General features: G+C 18.0%; 9 protein-coding genes across 9 annotated transcripts; 5 read left to right on the top strand and 4 right to left on the bottom strand.

Moving 5' to 3' along the window:
- Positions 1–135: 135 nt before the first annotated feature.
- PGSY75_0602200 (putative MYND finger protein) lies at positions 136–1,220 on the top strand (the record flags this gene model as incomplete). Its single annotated transcript, XM_018784600.1, has 3 exons — positions 136–674; positions 908–1,025; positions 1,119–1,220. 3 exons carry the CDS (start codon positions 136–138, stop codon positions 1,218–1,220), a joined length of 759 nt encoding a protein of 252 aa, XP_018642654.1.
- Positions 1,221–2,025: 805 nt separating this feature from the next.
- Positions 2,026–2,994, top strand: PGSY75_0602300 (putative liver merozoite formation protein; the record flags this gene model as incomplete). The annotated part of the gene is made up of 1 exon (XM_018784601.1): positions 2,026–2,994. The coding sequence occupies one exon, from the start codon at positions 2,026–2,028 to the stop codon at positions 2,992–2,994; it is 969 nt and encodes a 322-aa protein (XP_018642655.1).
- Positions 2,995–3,640: 646 nt separating this feature from the next.
- On the bottom strand, positions 3,641–6,788 carry PGSY75_0602400 (elongation factor G; the record flags this gene model as incomplete). Its single annotated transcript, XM_018784602.1, has 4 exons — positions 3,641–3,720; positions 3,866–3,958; positions 4,049–4,136; positions 4,236–6,788. 4 exons carry the CDS (start codon positions 6,786–6,788, stop codon positions 3,641–3,643), a joined length of 2,814 nt encoding a protein of 937 aa, XP_018642656.1.
- A 989-nt stretch (positions 6,789–7,777) lies between these two features.
- PGSY75_0602500 (putative geranylgeranyltransferase) lies at positions 7,778–8,884 on the top strand (the record flags this gene model as incomplete). The annotated part of the gene is made up of 1 exon (XM_018784603.1): positions 7,778–8,884. One exon carries the CDS (start codon positions 7,778–7,780, stop codon positions 8,882–8,884), a length of 1,107 nt encoding a protein of 368 aa, XP_018642657.1.
- A 345-nt stretch (positions 8,885–9,229) lies between these two features.
- PGSY75_0602600 (hypothetical protein) lies at positions 9,230–13,528 on the bottom strand (the record flags this gene model as incomplete). Its single annotated transcript, XM_018784604.1, has 5 exons — positions 9,230–9,419; positions 9,629–10,107; positions 10,246–10,509; positions 10,626–10,978; positions 11,125–13,528. 5 exons carry the CDS (start codon positions 13,526–13,528, stop codon positions 9,230–9,232), a joined length of 3,690 nt encoding a protein of 1,229 aa, XP_018642658.1.
- A 1,986-nt stretch (positions 13,529–15,514) lies between these two features.
- PGSY75_0602700 (hypothetical protein) lies at positions 15,515–16,948 on the bottom strand (the record flags this gene model as incomplete). The annotated part of the gene is made up of 1 exon (XM_018784605.1): positions 15,515–16,948. The coding sequence occupies one exon, from the start codon at positions 16,946–16,948 to the stop codon at positions 15,515–15,517; it is 1,434 nt and encodes a 477-aa protein (XP_018642659.1).
- Positions 16,949–17,776: 828 nt separating this feature from the next.
- Positions 17,777–19,702, top strand: PGSY75_0602800 (JmjC domain containing protein; the record flags this gene model as incomplete). The annotated part of the gene is made up of 1 exon (XM_018784606.1): positions 17,777–19,702. The coding sequence occupies one exon, from the start codon at positions 17,777–17,779 to the stop codon at positions 19,700–19,702; it is 1,926 nt and encodes a 641-aa protein (XP_018642660.1).
- Positions 19,703–20,328: 626 nt separating this feature from the next.
- PGSY75_0602900 (hypothetical protein) lies at positions 20,329–21,891 on the bottom strand (the record flags this gene model as incomplete). The annotated part of the gene is made up of 2 exons (XM_018784607.1): positions 20,329–20,761; positions 20,924–21,891. 2 exons carry the CDS (start codon positions 21,889–21,891, stop codon positions 20,329–20,331), a joined length of 1,401 nt encoding a protein of 466 aa, XP_018642661.1.
- Positions 21,892–24,104: 2,213 nt separating this feature from the next.
- Positions 24,105–25,781, top strand: PGSY75_0603000 (hypothetical protein; the record flags this gene model as incomplete). Its single annotated transcript, XM_018784608.1, has 1 exon — positions 24,105–25,781. One exon carries the CDS (start codon positions 24,105–24,107, stop codon positions 25,779–25,781), a length of 1,677 nt encoding a protein of 558 aa, XP_018642662.1.
- Positions 25,782–25,884: the final 103 nt, after the last annotated feature.

Raw genomic sequence — 25,884 nt, forward strand, 5'->3', positions numbered from 1 at the left:
TCTTTTTTGAATTTTAAATAATTTGTTAAAATATAAAAAAAAGAGTATCGTAATAAAATATAATTATACCTATATATTTATATTTATATTTATTTATTTATTGCATTTATATACTTAATTAAAAAAAGAAGAAAAATGGTAGATGATATATTAAAGTGTATTCATAATGAATTTAAATATGTTCTTATAAGTTGTGATATAAATAATGAGATAAAAGAATTAACCTTTAAAGGTAGTGAAGAGAAATTTCAGAATACATTAGGTTCCTATTTTAGGAGAATAATATTTGATGAAAAAGGAAAAGATGAATTAAAAGAAAGTATCAAAGAAAAATTAAAAACAAATGATAAAAATGATGAAGATAAAGAAAAGGTAAATACTATATCTCCAGATATTATAAATAATGCAATTGAATCATCTCAAACTTATCAAATAATACCTTTAACTATACCTAATGAAAAAAATGATTTTCTGGGAATTAATTGTTATATTGATGATATAGGAAGAATAAAAAAATTACCTTATAATAGTAGAGCATCAAGAATATGTAGTACAGAAATTTATGGTGATGCATTCTTATCAAAGACATATGATAATGAAGATTTCAAAAGATGTGATTTTACAATAAGTGAATATGATGAATTTTTAAAAAATCCCCCAAAAAGTGAAAACAGGTAAATACACCAAAAATAAAAATAATTATATATTATTTTTTATGTATATGTAAAATCATATTTTATATAGCATATACTAAAAAATAAACAAACAAACAAACAAAATATATACATTATATAAATATATATATAATATTTCTTTTGTCTTTTTTTTTTTTTTTTTTTTTTTTTTTTTTTTTTTTTTTTTTTTTTTTTTTTTTTTTTTTTTTTTTCTTTATCATTTATAATTAAAGATGGGATCAAGCACAAGCCATGCAAAATTTACTAAAACAAATGAAAGGACAAAATGATACAGGAGTAAATGACGAAGCACCCACTGAAAAAGTTAACGCATGTGAACATTGTTATAAGGTATTAAATATATATATATATATATTTATACTTATTTGTTTTCATATATTTTTTTTATCCTCATTTTATATACTTCATATTTCTACTTTTTAGGAACAAAATCTAAAAAGATGCGGAAGATGCAAAAAGGTCTACTACTGCTCAGTTGAATGTCAAAAAAGTGATTACGTATTTCATAAGAGAATATGCTCATAATAAAGATAAACAAAGTTAGTATATTATAAATAATATGTTATATATATATATATATATATATATATATATATAGTTATTTATTTATTTATTAATTTTATTTTTTAAAGGGGTAAAAATACCACATTTTCCATATGATAAAATTTTTAAATGTTAAATATTACTTTGTATACACATAAGAAAAAAAAATAAGATATATACATATTTATCTAAATCTACATAACCATTTATATTATATCTTATGATATACATTTATTTTTTAATAATATTTTTAAATTCCCTTCCCTTTTTATTATACCCCATATAATATGATATAAATGACTTTTTTTTTTAAAATACTTTTCGTTTAATTTGTGTTTGCAACCTTATAACTTTTCATTTTTTAAATGAACATCAAATAAATAAAAATATATCCTTATTGAAAAGGAAGAATAATTCTTATCCTTTTGCTGCTCTACACATACAATTTTTTTTTTTTTTTTACTCTATTTCATACATTTAATATTAATGCATAAAAAATATATACATATAAGTAATATTATGATCTGTAAATTATATGTGGTTTTTTTTTTTTATCATATGACACTCCTATTGTTTTAAATATTAAATAATGAAAAACAAATATATAATAAAATAATTTTTTTTTTTTTTATCTTTTATTTCAATAAAATTTACAAATACATTACATGTACATATTTATAATATCAAGAGAAAGGTCATAAAAAAAAGGTATTATATTTACATAATTGTTGAATTATAACACATTATATATATATATATATATTTCTAAATATACTTGCTTGAAAAAATGATGATAAAAAAATTTTATAAATTTTTCCTTTTATATTCCTTTTTCTTATTCATGTCATGTCTCACTAAAAAAATGTTATTTGTTAATTTTTTTAACAAAACTAATATAAACTATAATAAAAAGAAGGACATAAATAAAATGTGTATGAATAGACTAACGAATACAAACAAGGGATTTATTACAAACAAAGAATATATTACAAACAAAGAATATATATCAAATAATGCACACAAAAACATATGTACAACAAATTATGGACAAACATATTCAAATATATTAAATGATGAAGAGAAAGAAAAAATATTACAACAATATATATATACATTATCCCACTTATCTATTATAGATATAGATAAAGAGAAAGATATATCATTAAATATATCTTTATTACTAAAAGCATGTTTGGCTTCTCATAATTATATTAAAAATGTAGAAATATATACAAGTCAAATAAAAAATAAAGATATATGCTCATTTATATATGAACAGAGAACAGATTTCGAGGATTTTTTGAATACTCATATTTTAAAATACATAGACTTTTTTAATAAAGACAAAATAGAAGATACACTTCAATCATATATTAAAGACAAAATTTTATATGAAAATGAATTAAATATATTCAATATAATAAAAAATAATAATATAGAATTAAGAAAAGATATATTACAAGATATATTATTTGAATGCATAAGACTTAATAAAATTATTCAATATTCTCTTGCAGTTAATAAATTAGATTTATTTTCTTATCATATCATTTTTAAAATATTTATGTATTTTAAAACAGACCAATTTTATTATCATCTATTCTTAAATAATATTCAAAAAATTAAATATTACTATTCTATAAAAAATATATCAGATGAACATAAAGAAATTATATACAAAATTGTTGACAAGTATTTGTATATTATTCATTATATGAATAATATGTATCAAAATAGAGACATGAAAAATGTATAATGTAATAATTATGTACCCTCAAAAAAATAAATTAAATTAAAAAATATTTTATTAAAACAATAAAAATATATATATATATATATATATATATATATATATATATATATATATATATATTTATTTATTTATTTATATAACATCCAATCATGTACATTACATTATTTTTTATTATACACCTTGTGGTTTTAATTCAATAATTATATATCTTTATAATTAATTCCCATACCTTTAAATACTCTTATAATTATTTTAAAAATATTTATAATAGATAAAAGTTATATTAAAAAATTATATAAAATAAATTTTCTTTTCTTTTTCTTTTTTTTAAAAACTATAAAAATAAAAATATTAAATATGACATATAGAACATATATCTTTTCAAAAAAAAAATTATACTAAGAATTATAAAACATTATTATGTTGTTTATATATAATGAAATAACAAAAAAAAAAAAAAAAAAAAAAAAAAAAAAATTTTTAAATATAAAGACAAAGACAAAAATTATTAGAACATATATTCTTAGGATATACATCCATTTGGATAAAATTAAACAATTAAAAATATATACATGTATATATTTATTTATTTGTAAATTTTTCCTTTTGTGTATATTTTATTTCACTTATAATTAAATTTATAAATCTCCTATTCTTTTTTTTGTAATATTTGTTCTTGTATATATTCTGGAACTAAAGAATATTTGTGAAGCGTCATAGTATAATTACCTAAAAGAAAAAAATATACATATATACATTATGTTTAATTATTTTATTTAATAAATAAAGAAGTGACTAATATTTATATATTCATTTTTATAATACACATTTATAATACTATTTTGATATAAACACATTATATATTCATTTTAACCTCTTCCTTTGGTTATTTTCCTCAAATCACTAACATACGATAAAACTGAAGCCATAGGTGCCCTAGCAGTTATTTCTTTTGTGAATTCATCACCTAGATTGTTAAAATAAATAAATATAAATAAATACATACATATATATATATATATATATATATATTGTTCACAATTTATCATTGACTTACTTTCATCTATGTGTTGTATCTTTCCTCGCTTCTTAACCAAATCGCTAATTACATCTCCCAAATATTCGGTAGGTACAGATACGTTTAGCTACAAAAGAGAAACGTGAATATATACATATATATATATATATATTTTTTCAAATGTATAAACAAAACACATATATGTCATTTCATATATTCATATTACGTTCATTATTGGCTCCAGCAACCTTATGGACGTCTTTTTTGCTGCCTCCTTTATTGCCAATCCAGCAGCTAGCTTAAACGCATGCTCATTACTATCAACTGGATGAAATGAACCATCAACTATTCTAACCACAATATTTATTACTGGAGAATTAAAAAGAATTCCCATATTACACTGTTCCCTTATACCAGTATATATGGCATCGAAATATACAGATGGAATAGCTCCACATGTTATTTCATTTTTTATAATTATATTATTATTTACTTCTGATGTATTTATATTCATACTATTATTATCTATATCTTGTTCCATATATTTTTGCTCTTTCTTTTCTTTTTCATCAATACCATTTTGATCTTGATCGGTTTGTTCTCCTTCTTCATCTTCTTGTTCATTATAATTATACATTGGTTCAATTTCAATATGTACATCTCCATACTGTCCTCTACCTCCTGATTGTTTAATATACTTACCTCTTGCCTTTACACTTTCTACAAATGTCTCTTTATAGGAAATTTGTGGTTTCCCATAAATTATTGGTATATTAAAATCCTTTTCAATTTTGTTAATTATAATTTGTAAATGTAATTCTCCAACTCCACTAATAAGCAAATCCTTCGTATCTTGATTTATATGATAAAAAAACGAATGATCTTCTTTTTTAATTTTAATTAATGCATTTATTAACTTTTCATATTCATTTTTATTTTTATTATATATATAATAACTTATAATAGGAGGAATATCTTTTATACGTTTCAATTCTGCTCTTAAAAATACATTACTCAACGTATCACCAATCTGAGTATCTTTCAAACCTACTAATCCTACAATATCACCTGCCTTAGCATTTTCTAATTCATATTTTTCACTTGAATGGATAAAAAATATTTTTGAAATTTTTTCACTCTTCTTTGTTCTATTATTATATATATATTCACCTCTATTTATTTGTCCTTCATATATACGTACGTAATTAATATTTCCTAAATGTTGATCGTTCATAATTTTGTAAATTAATCCAACCATTTTCCTTTTATAATTTTTTATATTCGTCTCGTTCAATTCGTCTGAAATATAATCGTTGTAATTTATTTGGTCATCTTTCATATTATTTTGGGAACTCTCAGAAGGTATATTCTTAGTTTCAGTTATATCATTTACACCTTGAACATATGTCGAACTAGAAGTATCACTTTCAGTAGTATCCTTATGTATATTTATACAATTCTTATTTAATTCATTCTCAGGTACTTTATTTTCTATATTGTGTTCTTCCCCTATATTAGTATTTTTTTTTAACATAACTTTTTCTTTTTTTAAATTAGACTCCGAATTGGATGGAATTATTTTTTCACCTCTTCTATTTACATCATGTATATATATAATTTGCTTTTTATAATTTTTAATTGAATCAATAGGTGAAGGTAAATATTTTACAACCATATCTAATAACATTTGTACATTTTTATTTTTTAAAGCTGAACCACACATAACAACATTATATTTTTCTTCAACAACTAATTTTCTAATATAATATTCAATTTCTTGTATATTCATAGCTTTGTCATTTAAATAATTATCAAGGAAAGAGTTAAAATTTTCAGCAATCTGTTCAAATAATAAATTTTTATATTTTAAAAATAAATTATAGTGTTGTTTAGGTATATCTTCAAAAATAAAATCATGAGCATTTTTATATACAATCATTTTTTCTTTTAATATATCTATAGTACTAATGAATTTACTCATTTCAAAAACAGGAACATATAAAATTAATATCTTCTTATTTAATTTCCTTTTTATTTCTTCAATACAAGCTTCAAAATTTGCTCCTACTTTATCTAATTTATTTAGAAATATTATTCTACTAATATTATATTGATTAGCCTGTTTCCATACAGTTTCAGATTGAGATTCAACTCCTTCACTACTATCAAACACAACAACACCACCATCTAAAACTCTTAAACTTTTTTCAACCTCAGCAGTAAAATCAACATGTCCTGGAGTATCAATTATATTTATACGATAATCTTCTAAATTCTTTTCACTACCATTCCAATAACATGTAGTGACAGCCGCATTTATAGTTATTCCTTTTTCTCTTTCTATATCTAAATAATCCATTGTTGATAATCCTTCATGTACTTCTCCAATTTTTTTTATAACATTTGTATAATATAATATTCTCTCAGTTGTTGTAGTTTTTCCAGCATCTATATGTGCTATAATTCCAATATTTCGATAATTTTCTAATTCCACATTTTTTGTTGAACCATTATTTAATTTTAAACGAAATTCATTTTTAATTATATTCTTATTTGGTTTTATAATATCATTTCTTACACATCTATTTAAAATATATAATTTACCTCTACCATTTCTTTTCTCTCTTTTTACATTTCCATTAAATAAATACACATTATTATTCTTATTCCACCTATTGTGTAATGAATATGTATATTTATATAATATCAATATTACTAAACAAAATAATAATATTTTATTATTATTATTATATCTTTTTGATGAAAATAGCTTTATCATTTCTATTTCCTTCACATCTTTTCATCTTTTTTTTTTTTTTTTTTTTCTAATCCCTATATGGAATTTAATAAATATTTTTTTTTTAAATAGAATATTCAAAGGTTAGAAATTAAACTAAAAAAAAAAAAAAAAAAAAAAAAAAAAAAAATCCATATATATATATATATATATATATATTTACTTATTTATAATTTTTTTTTTTCTTCTAAATATTATTCCAAAATATTAATGTTTAAAAATTCTATTTATAATTAATAATATCATTTTTGTAATATTATATTATAGGTTACAAAAAAAAAAAAAAAAAATAGGGTATAATATATAATACATATTATATGTATATAATATATATTATATATATATATATATATATATATATATATATATATATTTATAATATATTATATATAAAATATATATTTCATCCTATTCTTTTAATAACAATAAAAAAACTAATCTAATTATTGAATATTTTTTTATATGTTAATTTAATATATAAAAATCAATAAAATTAGATACACCAATAATGATATTATATGTTTATACTATTTGTTTTTTTAGTTATATATAAAAATAATATTTTTTTTACCTATAATAATTTGTTATCAATTAATATATTATTGGCTTATTCTTATAAAAATATGTAAATATATATATTATTTTCTCTTTCTTATAATTTTACATATTCTGAATACCATATTATTATTATATATATGTATTTATATTTATATATATTATGAATTTATGATGGTTATTATAATAGATATAATTTATTTATTATATATATATAATACTTAATATTAAAAATTAAAATATACGACAATGAAGAAAAAAAATATATTATTAACATAATTAATTATTAGTATTTTTTATCCTTTTTAATTTATCTATTTTTTTTAAACATTTATTCATATATATATATATATATATATATATATATATATATATATATGTATGTATTTATGTAGAATCACTGTAGTATATATAAAATGACCAAGGATATCGAATTTGTACAAAACAAGCATATCCAATATTTGGAATCCTATACAACAATAAAAAATGCAGAAGAACTAATATTTAATGAAACTCTAAAAATGTGTGGAGTTTTTTATTTCCTTTGTTCATGTAAAATTTTATCACATACAATAGAGAAAAAAGATGAGTTCATAAATTTCATTTTAAAATGTCAAAATGTGGATGGTGGTTTTGGAAATAATATAAATTATGATTCTCATATTGTTTCTACACATCATGCTATATTATCATTACTTTTATTGAATTATTCTTTTGACAAGATTAATGAACACATGGATAAAGTAAATAATCACCATGATATAAATAATTCAAATGATAACAATAAATATGATATAAATAATACTAATGATAATAATTACAATGTATATTCCAAAACTATACGAGAAAATACATGCAATTATATACTAACCCTATTTAATGAAGATGGCTCCTTTAAAGGAGATATATGGGGAGAAGTTGATACAAGATTTGTTTATAGTGCAGTTAGTTGTTTAACCATATTAAACAAAATTAATTTAGTTTGTGTAGATAAAATATCATCATATTTATTAACAAATTATGCTATATGTGAAAATGGTTTTTCATGGGTAAGTGGAAATGAACCACATGCAGCTAGTGTTTTTTGCTGTATTGCAACCTTATTCTTAATACAAAAATTATATTTAATTAATGAAAATAAATTAGCTCATTGGCTAAGTCTTAGACAAACTACTAATGGAGGTTTTAATGGAAGAGCTGAAAAATTAACAGACACTTGCTACTCTTGGTGGATTTTCTCTACACTTATTGTTTTAAAAAAATATAATTGGATTAATAAAAATGCTTTAAAAAATTATATTCTTCTTTGTCAAGATATTGAAAAAGGGGGTATAAGTGATAACCCTGATTGCCTTCCAGACATATGCCATACCTTTTTTGGATTAGCAGCTTTAAGTTTGATAGATAATCTCAATCAGTCGGAAAAAAAATATACACTTCAACAAATGCACCCGGTATATGCAATTCCTGTTCATACGGTTAAGAGGAGAAATTTGCCCTACCACGACATAGACATAATTTAATAGAAATAAAATAAATAAATAAATAAATAAATATATATATATATATATTATTCTTTTTTGATTTTAAATAAGATTATAAAAAATTAACCTGTTATAATAAAGTTAAAACAAAAAATATTTACTCTTAACGTAAATTATAATTAAAACTTATATAAAAATTATAAGTCTTATAAAAACAAAAAAAAAAAAAAAATATAAATAGTAAATAAATAAGTAAATATATATATATATATATATATATTTATTTATTTGGAGTCTAATAAAAAAAAATATATATTAATGCAATTATTCAATTTCACCCCTCATAAAATATATTTATATGTATGTAATCAAAGATACTTGTCCCTATCTTATATGGTTGATATATTTATTCTTCAAAAGAGGTGACTTCATAAGATTTACTAGGGACGATTTACTCAACACTTCATTATTGCTAATAATCGTATTTACTTCATTTAAAAATGTTAAACACTTTTCATCATTTTCAAAATTTAATAATTTTGTTAACGTGGATATATTTACCTTTATACTAGTCCTACACAAAAATAAAATAAAAAAATATATGTATGTATATATATATATATTATTACACACGCATATGCATATAATCATTTATTCGCTTCCACAAGCACCCTTAAAATATTACTATAATTATAAAAAATAACACTATGCATTATATTATATTATATTATATTATATTATATTATATTATATTATATTATATTATATCATTTTTAAACTTACTTGCAAATATTTATAAGAGCCAATAATCTATATTTTGGCAAAAATAAAACAATCAAATAATTAGTTAAATATGGCATTCTAATTTGATTACTATTTTCTATATTACATTTATCTTTTTCAATATTTTCTAAATTATTCATTTCACCATGACTTTTTACAAATGATGTAAGAGAATCCATATTTACATTAAGATCAACATTTTCATTTAATGACATTAATATAGGTAAATATTGTAATATATGATTATTCACAAATATTCTATAATATATATATTCATGATTCTGTTCATCATCTAATGGTGATACCATATTTATATTTATTAAGTACATTTTGTTTTTTATACATTCATTTAAATAATAACATAACTGTATATTTTCGTGATTTTTTTCTTCATCACTTAAAGCTAAATATTCTATAAGAAATTCCTGATGCATATTTTGCAATGTCATGTAAATAAGCTTATAGCACAAAAACTCAACCTATCACAATAAATAAAAAGATACATACATGCACATATGTACATATATACATATATATATATATATACATATATATATATATATATATATATATTTATTTATTTATTTATTTATTACATATTTACACATATATTTTACCTTCGATTTTGTTATATTAAGTCGCTGGTATAATTCAAACAATTTATTAATACATTGCAAAAATTGAAATAAATCATTATTTACTATGCATATTCTGATATTCGTTTCATATATATTTACAACATCATCATGAAATATATTTTGGATATTCAAATCTTGTCTTAACGATCTAAACTGCTCATTTATATATTTATAATTTTTATCCATGTTATATTTATAAAGTATATATGCATAAGTGCACTTCAAAACAGAAAAACTTCTTACCTAAAAAAATTAAAATTAAAATAAATAAATACATACATATATATATATATATATATATATATATATATATATATATATATTATTAATAATGGAAAACATATACGTTTTATATTTACATTTTTTCTTTCCGGAAGTGATGTTAATCTAAAGAAAAACTTTTGAATATTTCTACATTCTCCAACAAAATCTTTATTCTTATAACAACTAGCAAAATTATATTTGTCCATAAGCCTTTCAAGATTTCGTAAATCTTCATTTCCTCTTTCTACACATTCACCATTGGTATCAATATAAAATGAATTTTCAATTAAATTATTTTTCTTATTTCTATTAAGATCAAAACATTTCTCTCTTCTTCTTTCTCTCTTTTCAATTTCTTCTTGACTTAATTTCATTTTTTTGTCACTTAAAATGCCTGCAATCATGTCACTATCTAAATCGATGCTATTACCCATGCGTCTTTTCGTTCCTAATGGAAAATATAAAATAAAATTAACAAAATAATAAATAATAATATAAAATAAAACATAATAACATATAATAACATAAAGACATATTTTCATATATATATATATATATATATATATATATATAATACATTTAAGCATATATTACTTTTTTGGTGGGAAAAGAAATATATGTCCATCCCCATTACATCTTCTTCAGTTGGCATCACATTATTTAACCAGAAGGGAGATCTTATAATTTTTTTTCTCTTCAATGTATATATTTTTGATATAAAATTTCTTAAGCATTTTGCGAATTCTTTATTTTTATTACATTGTTCTTTAAAATGATCATTTAAATTTTTTATATATGTTTTTAAATTATCACATTTAACGTTTGAATCATTATTATTTGTAAAAAATGGTATATCCGATAATTTACTCATTTTATTATTATTTTGTTTATTTCTATTATCCATATCTTTATTATTATAAAGATAATTATCATCTTCATCAGAATAATCATCTTTATCATAATTATCTGAATTATATTCTAAATCTTCTTCACCTAATTTATTATTTTTTTCTTTATATTTATTATTATCATATGGATAACAATTACTCATATCATCTTGATCATTTTTTCTATATTTCATCATATTTCCTTCATCTATATAATTATTCTTCATATGAAAGAATTTCTTATTATCATAAACATCACCAGTATTATTACTATTTGAAATATTACCATCGTAAATATTATTATTATTATTATTATTATTTCCGTAATTCATACTAAAAATACCACCAATATTGTTCATACTATTTCTACTCATATTATCTTCTTTGGTATATTTATATAATCCATATGTATTATTTTCCATTGAATTATTTACATTATTATCCATATTATTATTATTCTGTTTGTTATTATAATTATATTTATTATTTACATTCAAATGATTATTTATAGATTCCCTATAATTCATTATAATATCATTATTATTTATATCATCTTTATTATTTTGAGTATTATTCATATGCATGTTATTATAATCATTTCTATAATTATTCATATTACCAATATGATTTATATTATTGATATTATTTTGATTTGACAAATCATTAGCAAAATTATTCATAACCTTTTCTTTTCCTTTCTCATTTTTATTATCATCACTCAAATCACTGACTTCACTAACTGCATCACTTATTGATTTATTATTTTTATTATTTAAATAACGATTATATGTTTGGAATATTTTATTCTTTGATTTATTTAATGTAAAACTTATTTTCTTTTTCGGATCATCATTCATGTTTTCTTTTGAATCATTTTTATTTTGCATCAACTGTTGAGGTGGAAAATCAGAAAACGTTTTTCTTTCTTTTTTATTACTATTAAGTTTTTTCATTTCTTCAATAGAATCAATCATATCATTAATTTTTTCAGGTTTGATATTATAGTAATTATTATTTTGTTTTTCATTTTGAATATTATCTGTAAGAATAGATGAAGGGTTTATATTACTATTAAATGTGTTATTATTAATATGTCTTGGAAAATTACCATTATTACTATTATTACTATTATTATTTGATATGTTCATATTATTATCTTTTATATTTTCTCTACTTTTCAAATCGTCTGTTTTTACTTTTGATAAATCAACCAATTCACCTGAATCATTTAAAGGTATATTCAAATTAGCTATATTTAAATTACTTAAATTCATTTGTTCATATATATTAATTTTTTGTGTATTCACATTTTGTAAGCCTGATTGTTGTTGTAATAAAAATTCTTGTAAATTCGTCTTTTGTTGATAATATATCAAATTTGATGACACACAATTATTTATTTGTTTTATTGATTCAGGTGATGATAATATAGCATTCTTAACTAATAAAAAATATCTACTTAATGTTATAAAAATATATTTCTTCGATTCAATAGCAGCCTCCTTTTCTGGGAAACCTAATTTTATATAATGATAAAAAACATGAAAATAATATATCTCTTTAACTTTATTAATATATAATTCTACATAACTATCATTATTATTATTTATATAATATGATAAATCATTATTACTTATAGAAGATGATTTACCATTTTCATCTTTTATATGACTACTAGATGAATTCACATTATTTATACTACTACTATTAATATTAGATTTATTATTATACATATTCATATAATTTATATTATCTGTATTATAATTTACACTTTTGTAATAACTATCACTTTTATTATTATGATAATAACTAGTATTATTTTGATAAGTAGATACAACACTACCTTTATTTGAAACATAATATCTATTATTATTTATATCATTCATATTATTAAAATGATTCATATTATTACTATTATTATTATTATAAATTCCATGATAATTTAAATAACCACTATTAGTATTACCACTAATATTTATATTATTATTATATATATAATTATTCATCTCATTTTTATTCTGGTATATATTATTTCCATTCTTCACATTCATAGACGTATTTTCTTTATTATTATTTTTTTCATCTTGTCCATCTTTATTTTTTTCATTCATTTTTCTTTATTTCTTAAAAATTTATAAATGTATTATTACTAAATTAAAAAAAAAATATAAATTTAATAAATAAAAAATAAATTTTTTTTTTTTTATATCTTTTTATAAAAAAAAAAAAAGAAGAAAAAAAAAAGTATAATGCTGATTTGATAAAAGAATAGTATTTTTCAATATATATATAAAATATATACATATCACCAATCAACAAAATGCCCGCTTTTATAAATTTATAAAAGGCTTATTGGAAAAATAAGTATATCATAATAAATAATATATAAATAAACATAAATCAACATATATATATATATATATATATATATTTCTTATTTTTTTTTTTGTGTCACATAAATTCTTATATTTCCTTTAAATACATTATAATATATATATATTACTCTTTTTATACTTATATGCCGTCACTTAAAAATAAATAATTCTTAATATATAATGTTTATAAACTAATTTCATTATATTATAACACAATATATTATATATATTAAAATATCATTTGAATGTTTTTATAAGGCATATAATAAATATTTACTCCCCATGTATATATATTATTATATTATTTTTATATTAATATATACATATTTATTTTATATAATATAATTATATATATATGGAAAAAAATATAATTAATAAGTTAAAATAGAAATAAAAATAAAGGAACAAATATAAAAGCAAAAAAAAAAAAAAAAAAAAAAAACAAATAAAAATTATATAATATATTATATATATATATATATATTTATTTTATATCGTATATTATAACTGATACAGTACTTACTTCTAAAGGTAAATATTCTTATATATTATTATTTTTTAATACCTATGTATAGTATTCATTATTTTATAGAGGAAAACATCAGAAAAAAAATATATACTTTGTATACAATTTGTTTAAAATTATATATATATATATATATATATATATATATAATATATGTATTATTATATAATCAAATATTTCTTTTATTTTATATTATTTTATTATATTTTTTTATGTTCCTTTGTACGATTTCTTCTTATTTCTACATTCTTTTAAAAGGTTAAAAAATATTAAAAGAATATATAATTATTATTCATATATATTAAATATAAATATATTAAAAAAAAAAATAAATTAATAATAATAAAATATAGTAAGCAAATATTTAAAATATGCAGATAATATATTAAAATGTTTTATTATTATATAATAATTCTTTTTTAAACACAGGTTTATATATATATAATAATATTATATTATTGTTGTTTCTTGTTTTTTTTTTTTGTAATATTATAATTTCAAATAATTCTTTATATACGTATAATATATCAAATGGTTTCAACAAAAATATGGTAAATTATATTTTCATTGTAAATATTATATATATATATATATATATATATATATGTCTATGTAATATAAAAGAACAATTAAACCACGAAAAAAATATATAGATATGATTGGTTATTTGTTTTTTTATTAATTTATTGAAAACATATATATTTCGAGGAACAGAATATTTTTTAAACATTAAAAAGAAGGATTATACACACAAAAATATATGTTTTATTATCACTCTCGCATGATATATTTTTCCACATAATACATTTTGATGGTTTATTCATTTACAATATAAAATATCATTTTTTAAAATATATAAACTATATGAACAAAAATGTAATTAATGGACTTTTTTTTTCTATTTTTTATTTTGATAATAATAATATAATACTATATAACTGTTAAACAAAAAAAAAGAACCAAAAGAAAAAAAATATTTTAAATAAAATTTAAAAAGATATACACTATGAATTTAAATAAATATATATATATATATATATATAATAATAGTAATAATAAACAATTACGTTGATATATTTTTCTTTTTTTTTCCTCTCCCATTAAGACATTCCCCATATATTTTCCTTCAATCACATTATATATATATATTATTTTTCATTATATTATTATTTATTAAATATCTTTCTTTGATAATGTTATCTTTTTTCACATCTTAAAGTATCTTGCCACCTGATTTTCTTAGGTTTGTTATAACCTTGATGGATTATATATTTTAAGGCAACCCCAGAATTAGCATTCTCACCTTGTTCGTCATAACTCATATTATCAAACAATATATTAGAATAATTAATCATATTTTTACTAGGAGATACTAACTCTCTTTCAATAGATGTATCTATATCATATGTTATATTTTTAGATGGAATAAATATATTTTTAATTCCTTTTTCTTCATCGTTATAATTATATATTATTTGATCATACATATCTATTGCATCATAATTTTTTTTTTTTAATTTTTTATATATATTTATTTGAGGTGAAAAAGAACATTCATTCATTTCATTTTTGTTTAACTCATTTTTTAATATTTTTAATTTTTTATTTTTTATTTGTTTGAAATAATTTATATGTGTATTCAAATTAGCATTAACTATTTTTTCATTAAATAAGATGTCATTTCTTTCTAATGATTTCATCCTTTTCTTTTTTTCAAATATAATTTTTTTCTTTTCATCTTCTTTTTGTTTTATATAATAAATATAATCATAAAATTTTGTTATAATATTCCTAGGATATTTAAAACATTCATATATATTGTTACACTTATTATTATTATTGTTATATGTTATTCTATTTGTTTGTATAAAATGATTTATTATATCAATGAAATGTTTTTTTTTTAAAAACATAAAATTTCCATCAATCTGAAATGTTGATATATCCATTAATAAACAAAGAAGAAAATGAGCAAACTGTTTTGTATATTCATTTTTTTCTTTTATTTCATCTTTTATATTGTTCATATGATTTTCCTTATTCTTATGTAATACATTCGTAATCTTTTTATTATTCACATGTTTCCTATCCTTTATATATTCAATCAATTTTATATTTTTCAAAATAAATTCAGTATTATTTTCATATATCTTTTGTATTAAATGGCACGTATATATATTATCTATAAACCCTTGATTATTTTTATCAAATAAAAAATATACATTTAAAATATTTTTTAAAACAATTATGTCAATCAATTTTTTATTTCTATTCTTTTGTATTCTATTAATTCGAAAGAAAAATTTCCCTTCCTTCTCTTTTACATGATCTATTAAAATGTTATTAGGATGTTTTTCCCCATCCATATATTTTTTTCCGTCCATATAATTTTTTCCGTCCATATATTTTTTTCCGTCCATATATTTTTTTCCTTCCATATATTTTTTTCCGTCCATATATTTTTCCCCATCTATATATTTTTCCCCTTCCACATATCTTTCCACATTTATAATTTTTTCTTTACTCTTTTCTTCATCATTATTCCATAACATAAAATTTTCAAAGCATCCCTCCTTGTCTATTCCTTTTGTATCTCTTAAAAATTTCGTATCTTCTTTAAAGTAATTCATTTTATATATATCTTTTAAAAGAATGTCATATTTATTATAATTGAGAGGAACGCAAGTTTATCTGTGTATATATATATTTTTTTTTTTTCTCTTATATATATATATATATGTTAACATTTACTACAAAATAAAAACAAGAACAAAAAATATGTACATATAATTATATATATGATTAAGGTTTTTATTTTTTATGATATATTATTGTAAACTAGAAATATACAAATAGACTTATTCTTTTGTATAGCACTCTTAAATTATAAGAACATTAAAATTTTTCTTCTTGACAAATGTTAAAATTAAAACAAAAACAAAATAATATTATATCATACAAAATGTATATTTTATATGTATATAATATCATTTAGAGGTGGATAATATAATTAGTACTTAGTAAATATGCATATATATATATATATATATATATATATATTTATATAATATATAGCTAACGTATTTTTCAATATAAAAAACAAAACATATATTTTATATATATATTTAATTATTCATATATAAATACTGTTCATATATATATTTTTTTAAAAATGTCCTATAAAACATATTACAAACATTCTTTTATTTAAATACAATAAGTTCTATATTTTTAACAGTGATATATGTCACCAAATATTAAAAATTAAAATACTACATATAATTATATTATATATATATATATAATAATATTTATATATGATGATAAAATAAAATTAAAAAAAAATAATGTAAATATTTAAAAGAATTTATCCATATATATAATATATATATTTATTTTTTTTTTATATATTATTTTATTTTAATTTATCCATATGATGTTATATTATTTATTATAAAATGTTAAGATCAAAAAATGAAGAGAAAAACTTTGAAGAATACTCAAAATGGATAAAACGTAAAATAAAAAAAATATCAAGAGATGAAATAAAAACAGCCAGGACATACGAAGAGGTTATAAACAAATATCATATAAAAAAAGTACCTAAGGTATCAAACCTATCAAACAATATATCATCTGATTATTTTTATAATTTTTATTATGAAAAGAAGCAACCACTTATTATATCAAAATTACAAGATAAGATAGGGCAATGTATAAATATATTCAACAGTACAAATATTATTAAACATATAGGAGATACAAAAATAAGTATACATGTAGGTCATTCTAAATTCTTAAATAATGTAGATAAAAATTTTCGTTATACATTATCTACACTAAAAGAATTTATTGAATTGATTTCAAAAGAGGATGATAAAAAGGAAACTTTTAACATACATATTACAAAAGACAAAATCTATATAAAATTAAAAAAAAAAAATAAAAAAATGAAACACACAAATATTTCTTCATATAATAGTAATATAAATGACATTATGGACAAAAAAAATGAAAACTATTTATCTGATGTTTTGAGGACATCTTTATATAAAAAGCATGATTATCATAATGAAAAAAAGGATTCAATAAATAATGTATATAATAATACTCATATGTATTCTATCGATAATAATAATTATAATAATAATAATAATAATTTGTATTATTATTATTATAGATCTCTTGGAGTAAACCAATTTAAAGATGTTTCAAATATTAAAAAGATGAACTCATTTATTAAAGATAATTTTTTTTTACCTCAAGCTATATATCCTCCTTACCATCTTTTTAATTTCTTTTCCTCCATATTAAGAATTGGACAAACCAATTTGTTCATATGGTTACATTATGATATACCAGATAATTTTTTAATACAAATAAAAGGAAGAAAAAAAATTTTATTAATACCACCAAAATATATTCAATATTTTAATATCCTTGATTCGTCTTCTTCTTATAACTTATTTCATATTTTAACAAAAAAAAAATTAAATAAAAGAGAAAAATCCATTAAGAAAATAATATGTAAATATTCTTATGTAGCAGATTTATATGAAGGAGATATTTTATTTATTCCTTCCTTGTGGTTACATTATGTTTACAACATGCCACCACATACATATATCAAAAGAAAATACAAACAAATTCATCAATTCTGTTTTATTAAAAAGAAAAAAAAAAAAAGAAAAAAAAGTAAAAGAAAATTAAAAAATAAACATATAAAAGCAACCTTAAATGAAAGGAAAAAATATATACGCCTTTTTTCATATGGATATTCTAAATTTAAATTCATAGGAAACAATCAAATTAAAAAAAAAAAAAAAAAAAAATTATCACACATTCATAATAAAAAACAAAATAAGATATATCTAAAAAAAAATGGTTACTATAATAATGAAAATATTAACAATAGTGATAATTTCTTGATTAATGAAGATGAATTAATAGAACATTATAATCACCTAGAAAATCCTTCATATTATTTACAAAGTAAATATAATATAAACAACAACACATATAATAATAACAACTTTATAAATAATACTTCAAAAGGTATCATTTCTAAAGAAGATATTATAAACAAAAATAATTATCCTATAAATGTAGAGAAAGATATATATAATCATTCGCAAAATAGTACATATATAAACACCAAATTAAATATAAGTATCAATTATTTTTTTAGAAACAAAAACGAGGCTATGATTTTTAATAAAAAGGATTTATATGGAAATCAAGATATAAATGTAGCCAATCAAATTTTTAAAAAAATTCAAAAGGAAATAGAACCATTATTACATATGAATCCAAAATATAAAAATTTTTATATACAAAAAATTAAGGGTTTTCTTTACGCAAACTTAGATGAAGATTATATATAAATGTAAAATTTTCATATATATTTAATTGTGTGTTTGTGCATATATATATATATATATATATATATATATATTTTATCAAATATGATTCATCTGCAACATTGCAATGATCTTATATCTTTATATATATAACCATCATTTGTTATGAACCCCTTTTTTTCAAATTAAAAAGGAAAAAAAAAACAAAAAAAAAAGTAATTATTATTTTTTTTTTTTTTTCGTAATCATTTTAATATATATTAATAATGCATATTTTTTCTGTAAAAAATTATATCATGCCCTATTTCTTTTTCTTTTTTTTATACAAATGATTCAAGGTACTTCAAAAGTGTCCAAAAGTTTTTTTTAAAATAAAACATATAAATATATATGAAACATTAAACAGTGATATAATAACTAAAAAAAAAAAAAAACAAAAAAAAAAAAATTAACTACATAATTGATGTATGGTTAGACAAATAAATAAATACAAATAAATAAATACAAATAAATAAATAAATAAATAAACAAATACAAATAGATATTAATAAATATACTTTTTTTATTTAAATATACACAATTATATTTTTAATTCTTGTTCATACATTATAATATATATATATATATATATATATATTATATATATCCTTTTAGAAATCTAGATAATTTAATAAAGAAGAATTTTTACTATTCCTAGATCTATTCATATATTTATTATTGCAATGATCATTTCCTATATTGAAATTTTTATTAACTATCACATAATCATATTCTTTCTCCACTTGTTTATCCATATCTATACAATCATAATTATCTTCATTATATTCATTATCATATAAATTTCCCAAATCCATATAACTCTTTTCTTTATTATTATTATATTTAATATTTTTATCATCGTTATACTTTAGATTAAATAAATTTCCATATCCAATATTTGATATATAACCTTTTAATTTATTATATTTTTGTTTATATGTATTTAATTCTTCATATAATTTGTTGTTCTCTTTTTCTATTTCTTCTGTGGTATATTTCAACACTTCTTTAAGTTCGTTATATTTTTCCCTTTCTATTAGAACTCTGCAAGGGGTAAATAAAAAGAAATAAAAACATGAAATAATTAAACAATACATAAGCACACATAAATATAAATAAATATATAAACATATAAATATATATATATATATATATATATACATAATGTATATATTATATACACTTATATGATATTTTTCATATTACATATTTTGTAAATTCCTTATAACATTCAAGAAATCATCAATTTCCCTTTGATAAAAACTCAGATTTAATTTCGTTTGATTAAACATATGTATAATATCTGGACCATAATAATTTGAATATAATACACTTTTTTTAAATATTTTATATTTCATTTTATAAATTTTATTATGTTTTCGTTTCTTTTCTTTCTTATTATTTTTATATTTTTCATATTGTATTAACATGTCTTCTTTTTTTAAATCCATTTGAACTGAGTTACTAAATGAATACATAACCAAATCTTTAACCAATTTTTCATTACATGTATTATTATCATTTCTTAATTCTACTATTTCACTTTTTATTGTTTTTAGATCATCAATTAATATATTTCTTTTATTATTATTTGTACATATACTCTTTAAACTAGTTTTCTTATTAATATATTTCCTATTCATAGGAGATATATTCAAATTAGAAATATCAAATGATAATTCATTCATTTCTTTTGTTTTATAATTATATAAGGGCACGGATATATTCTTCATTTCCTTTTCTTCATTACATGTCATTTTTTTTTTAATTACACTTGGTCTATTAACATTAAAATAATTCTTTTTGTTTTTGTATAATATATTATTTTCTTTATTTAACGAATTATTAAAGTGTTCAATATATGAACTATTATAATTATTTATATTATAATCATCACAAATGTAATCATCATAAGTATTACTTTTATCGTAAATTTTATAACATTCATCTTTATTATTAGTATTAAAATAATCTGACTCATTTATATTTCCATTTTCGCATACATTACCTTCTTCATTATTATTATTATTATTATTTGTTTCATCTTTATTTTCATCTTTATATTCTTTGTCTCTTTTCCCTACATATCCTTTGTTTTTTATTTTTTTCCCCCCTTGACATTTCTTAGAAGCAGTTGATGAACCCGTATGAAACGAATTAGACAATCGTAACATTATATAAAATTCTTATTAATCATTTGTTATTATTATTTCCTTTATATTACTTTAATATATTCATCCTTATTACAAAGATTAATCATATCAAAATATATATGCTCATGAAAAAAAAAAAAAAAAAAAAAAAAAAAAAATTAAGTGCTAATTCTGGTTATATTAAATATAAAACATATCACATTGGTTTCAAAAGGAACAAATACATATATATATGCTACATATATATATATATTTATTTAATATTTGATGAAAAAAAATAATATATAAATATAGTGTTGGTTATTTATTTAATAATTATAAAATTTAATAACCTCCACTTATATATTTATATATAGATGACAAATATATCCAGAATTTTCTTTTTACAAAAAAATAATATTGCCTTTATAGTTTATATATTTTTTTTATTTTTTAATTTAAATATTTTAAAATGGACAATTTTTTTATCTAGGTCTGTTTAAATATTATATGTTAATATGCAAACATAGATATATTATATGTGAACAAATTTAAACTTATATACATAAAATAAAAAAAAAAAAAAACACATATTTTATATATACATATATAACTATTTATATATAATACCTAAAATAAAAAAATATATAAAAAAAAAAAAAATGTTTATAATATAATATATATATATATATACATACTTTTTCGTTTGTTTATAAATAACCATAATATATAAGATATATTATTTATATATTATGTATATATTATATATATATTATATATATTATATGTATATATATAATATATACTTTATTTTATGCATACATAATTATATTATATAATATACATATTATATTATACATACAGATATTTCTTTTTGAATTTTTTTTTCTTTTATTATTATATATGTATAATTATAAATTTATAATATACTGTTATATTATATATAAAAAAAAAAAAAAGAAACATATAAATATATAAAAATTTAGATAACAAGTGAAACTATTTCATTCAAATATTGTTTTTTCGTTATTTCTTTTTTTAATTATTTTTATTATTTTATTTGTTAATTTTTTGGTCCATCATTTTGATTATAAATATAACCTTTTTTTCTAATTTATTTACATATTTTTATTTTATTCCTTATTTATTATTATTTCTTTTCATTTTTTTTAATTTGTACATTTTTTTTTTTTTTTGTGTTTTTACGAAAGCAAAAAATTTAAAATTAAAAAAAGATTAAAATAATAACAAAAAGAAAAAAAAAAAAAAAAAAGAAAAGAAAAGAAAAAGAAGTTATATATAATAAGTGAAAGAAATAAAAAATTCTGTTATATTAACTTCTTATAACAAATGAATAATTAAAAAAAAAAATAAAGAAATAAAATAAAAGTTATATTTACATATATTTATAATTAAAAAAATAAGTATATACATAGATAATATGAAAATATTATGAAGAAAATATATATTTTTATACATACATATTATATATAATATATATGATAATATTTAATATGTTATAAAATATATGTATATGTAATCATAATAAAAAAGAAAAAGAAATATATTTATTATGCATAAGCTATATTATAAATATAAATTTATTACATTTGCATATATATATATTTTTATATGTAGAAAAATAGTCTTTACGTGGCACAATATGAACGATGCATTAAATTATATATCATAATATGATATATATATATATATATATATAAGGAAAAATTAAAATAATAAACAATTTTAAAAAAAACAATTTACTACCGTTATTCGTTTTCATATATATAATATATAATATTTATTATTTTTATTTTCTTTTTTTAATGTATGCATATCAATTTAGAATTAAAAAAAAGTAACAATTGCCATTGTCTATATATATATATATATATATTTTTATTTATTTATAATATATGTATACATTAATTAGCACACTTAATTTACATTTTTATCACATATATTTATTTATTTGTTTTCTTATAATTTTTCTTCATTTTTTTTTTTTTTTTTTTAATGAAGTATATGGAAAATATATTATTAATGTGTGTCTAATAAATAATATATATATATATATATTTATATGTATATTTTTTTTTTTCTTGTGTTTAATAAAAACATTTTACAATATAAATATATGCATATACATATATATAATATATAATATATATTTATATATATATTAGTTTATATATGTGTGTATTTACGTGTACTCTTCCTTATCTTACTTTTTTGTGTTCGTGCTTGCCGTTATAATGACATCGAATTATATTATCCACATAGGCAATAATATAATAAACAAAAGGATAAAAATTAAGGAATTTCTTAATAAATATGAGAGGAAGATATTAGAAAAAAATGCAAGTGCCTTTTTTTATCTTCTAATTAACTTGCTTTTTAATTTATCAATTGATAGATTTAGATTAGTTATAAATCGAAAATATATATTTTTCAAAAAAAAAAAGAGAATCGATCTAGTATTTAATATAACAAAGAAATTATTAGCAAGAAATAATATAGATATAAAAGAAAAGAAAATTAATTATTTTTTAGATAACATAAAAAAGTATAATGATACATATACAACATCAATGACTACTATGCAAACATCTCCAAATTATAATATACATGAAAATTGTTTTCCATATAATGAAATAAATAATAAAAAACATCATTTACAATCAAATACCATATTAATTGATAATTCATATTCTAATAAAAAAGAATTCTTTCATAAAATATATAATTCTATAAATGAAAAAAAAGAAAATATTACACATTATAATATTATATCTAATGTATTACTTAATAATAATCAAGAATTTGTTATAGATAAAAAATTTATTTATGATAATTATTTATATGAAAATTATAATCCACATAATATTCCTCTTTCTCAAATTGTTAACTTATCAAATAATTCAACAACACTAACACCAGTACATGATAATACATATGTTAATTTTTTAGATCATTATAAAAAATATGATTGTAATAATAAAAAAGATATCATAACCTTCCCATTAAATTCATATTATTTACAAGATATCAAAAACAAATTTAACGAATACAAAATAAAAACAAATGAAAATTATATCCTTAAAAAATATAATAAAAATGTTGAAAGACATTTTATAAGTGCTAGCAATACAACCAGTAGTAGTAGTAGCAGCATAAGTACAACATGTTACAATAATATTAATAATAATAGTAATAATAATATTAATAATAATAGTAATAGTAATAATAATAATAATAATAGTAATAATTGTAATAATCTACCTTATGATAAACAAAATAATTTCATTTTGATTAAAAAAAAAAAACAAACAAAAATTAACAAATACAATATTAACATTTTTGATGAATTTTTAGATATCTATTTGTTATTTAGATTAAGAGGTGGTAAAGGAGGATTTGGTGCCAATTTAAGAAATAAAAAAAAAAAAAAAAAAAAAAAAAAAAATAAAAATGATCTATTATTAGATGCTTCTAGAAGTATAAATGGAAATAGAATATTAATAGACAGAGTTTTACAAACCTCAGAAATATTACTAAAAAAAAAACAACAAGAACAAATATTAATCGAAAAATTAAACTCTTCTCACATAATAAATAATAATACAAGTGATGAAGAAAAAGATTTTACATTAACAAATAATCAGAATAAAAATGTATATGAATTCATAAATGATAAAAATCATAATACACAAAATGACGAATCCAATATATATACCAACGAAACAAATTCAAAACTACATGATATGATTTTAATAGGCATGAATAAAGAAAAACAAAATAAAGGAAACAATACTAATAATCAACATACAAATAATAAAAAAATTAAAAAAATAAATGCAATTCAAAAGAATGATACAAGTCATAAAAATTATAAATTAAAATCAATTGATAATATGTATAATTTTTTATAATCATGGAAAAAACAAATGGGCTACATTTCTCTTACTTCAAATAAATTATTATATATATATATTAATTTATATACATTTAATTTTTTTTTTTTTTTTTTTTTAT

Source organism: Plasmodium gaboni, chromosome 6, assembly GCF_001602025.1.
Source record: "Plasmodium gaboni strain SY75 chromosome 6, whole genome shotgun sequence".
In the NCBI taxonomy this organism is placed as follows: Eukaryota; Apicomplexa; class Aconoidasida; order Haemosporida; family Plasmodiidae; genus Plasmodium; species Plasmodium gaboni.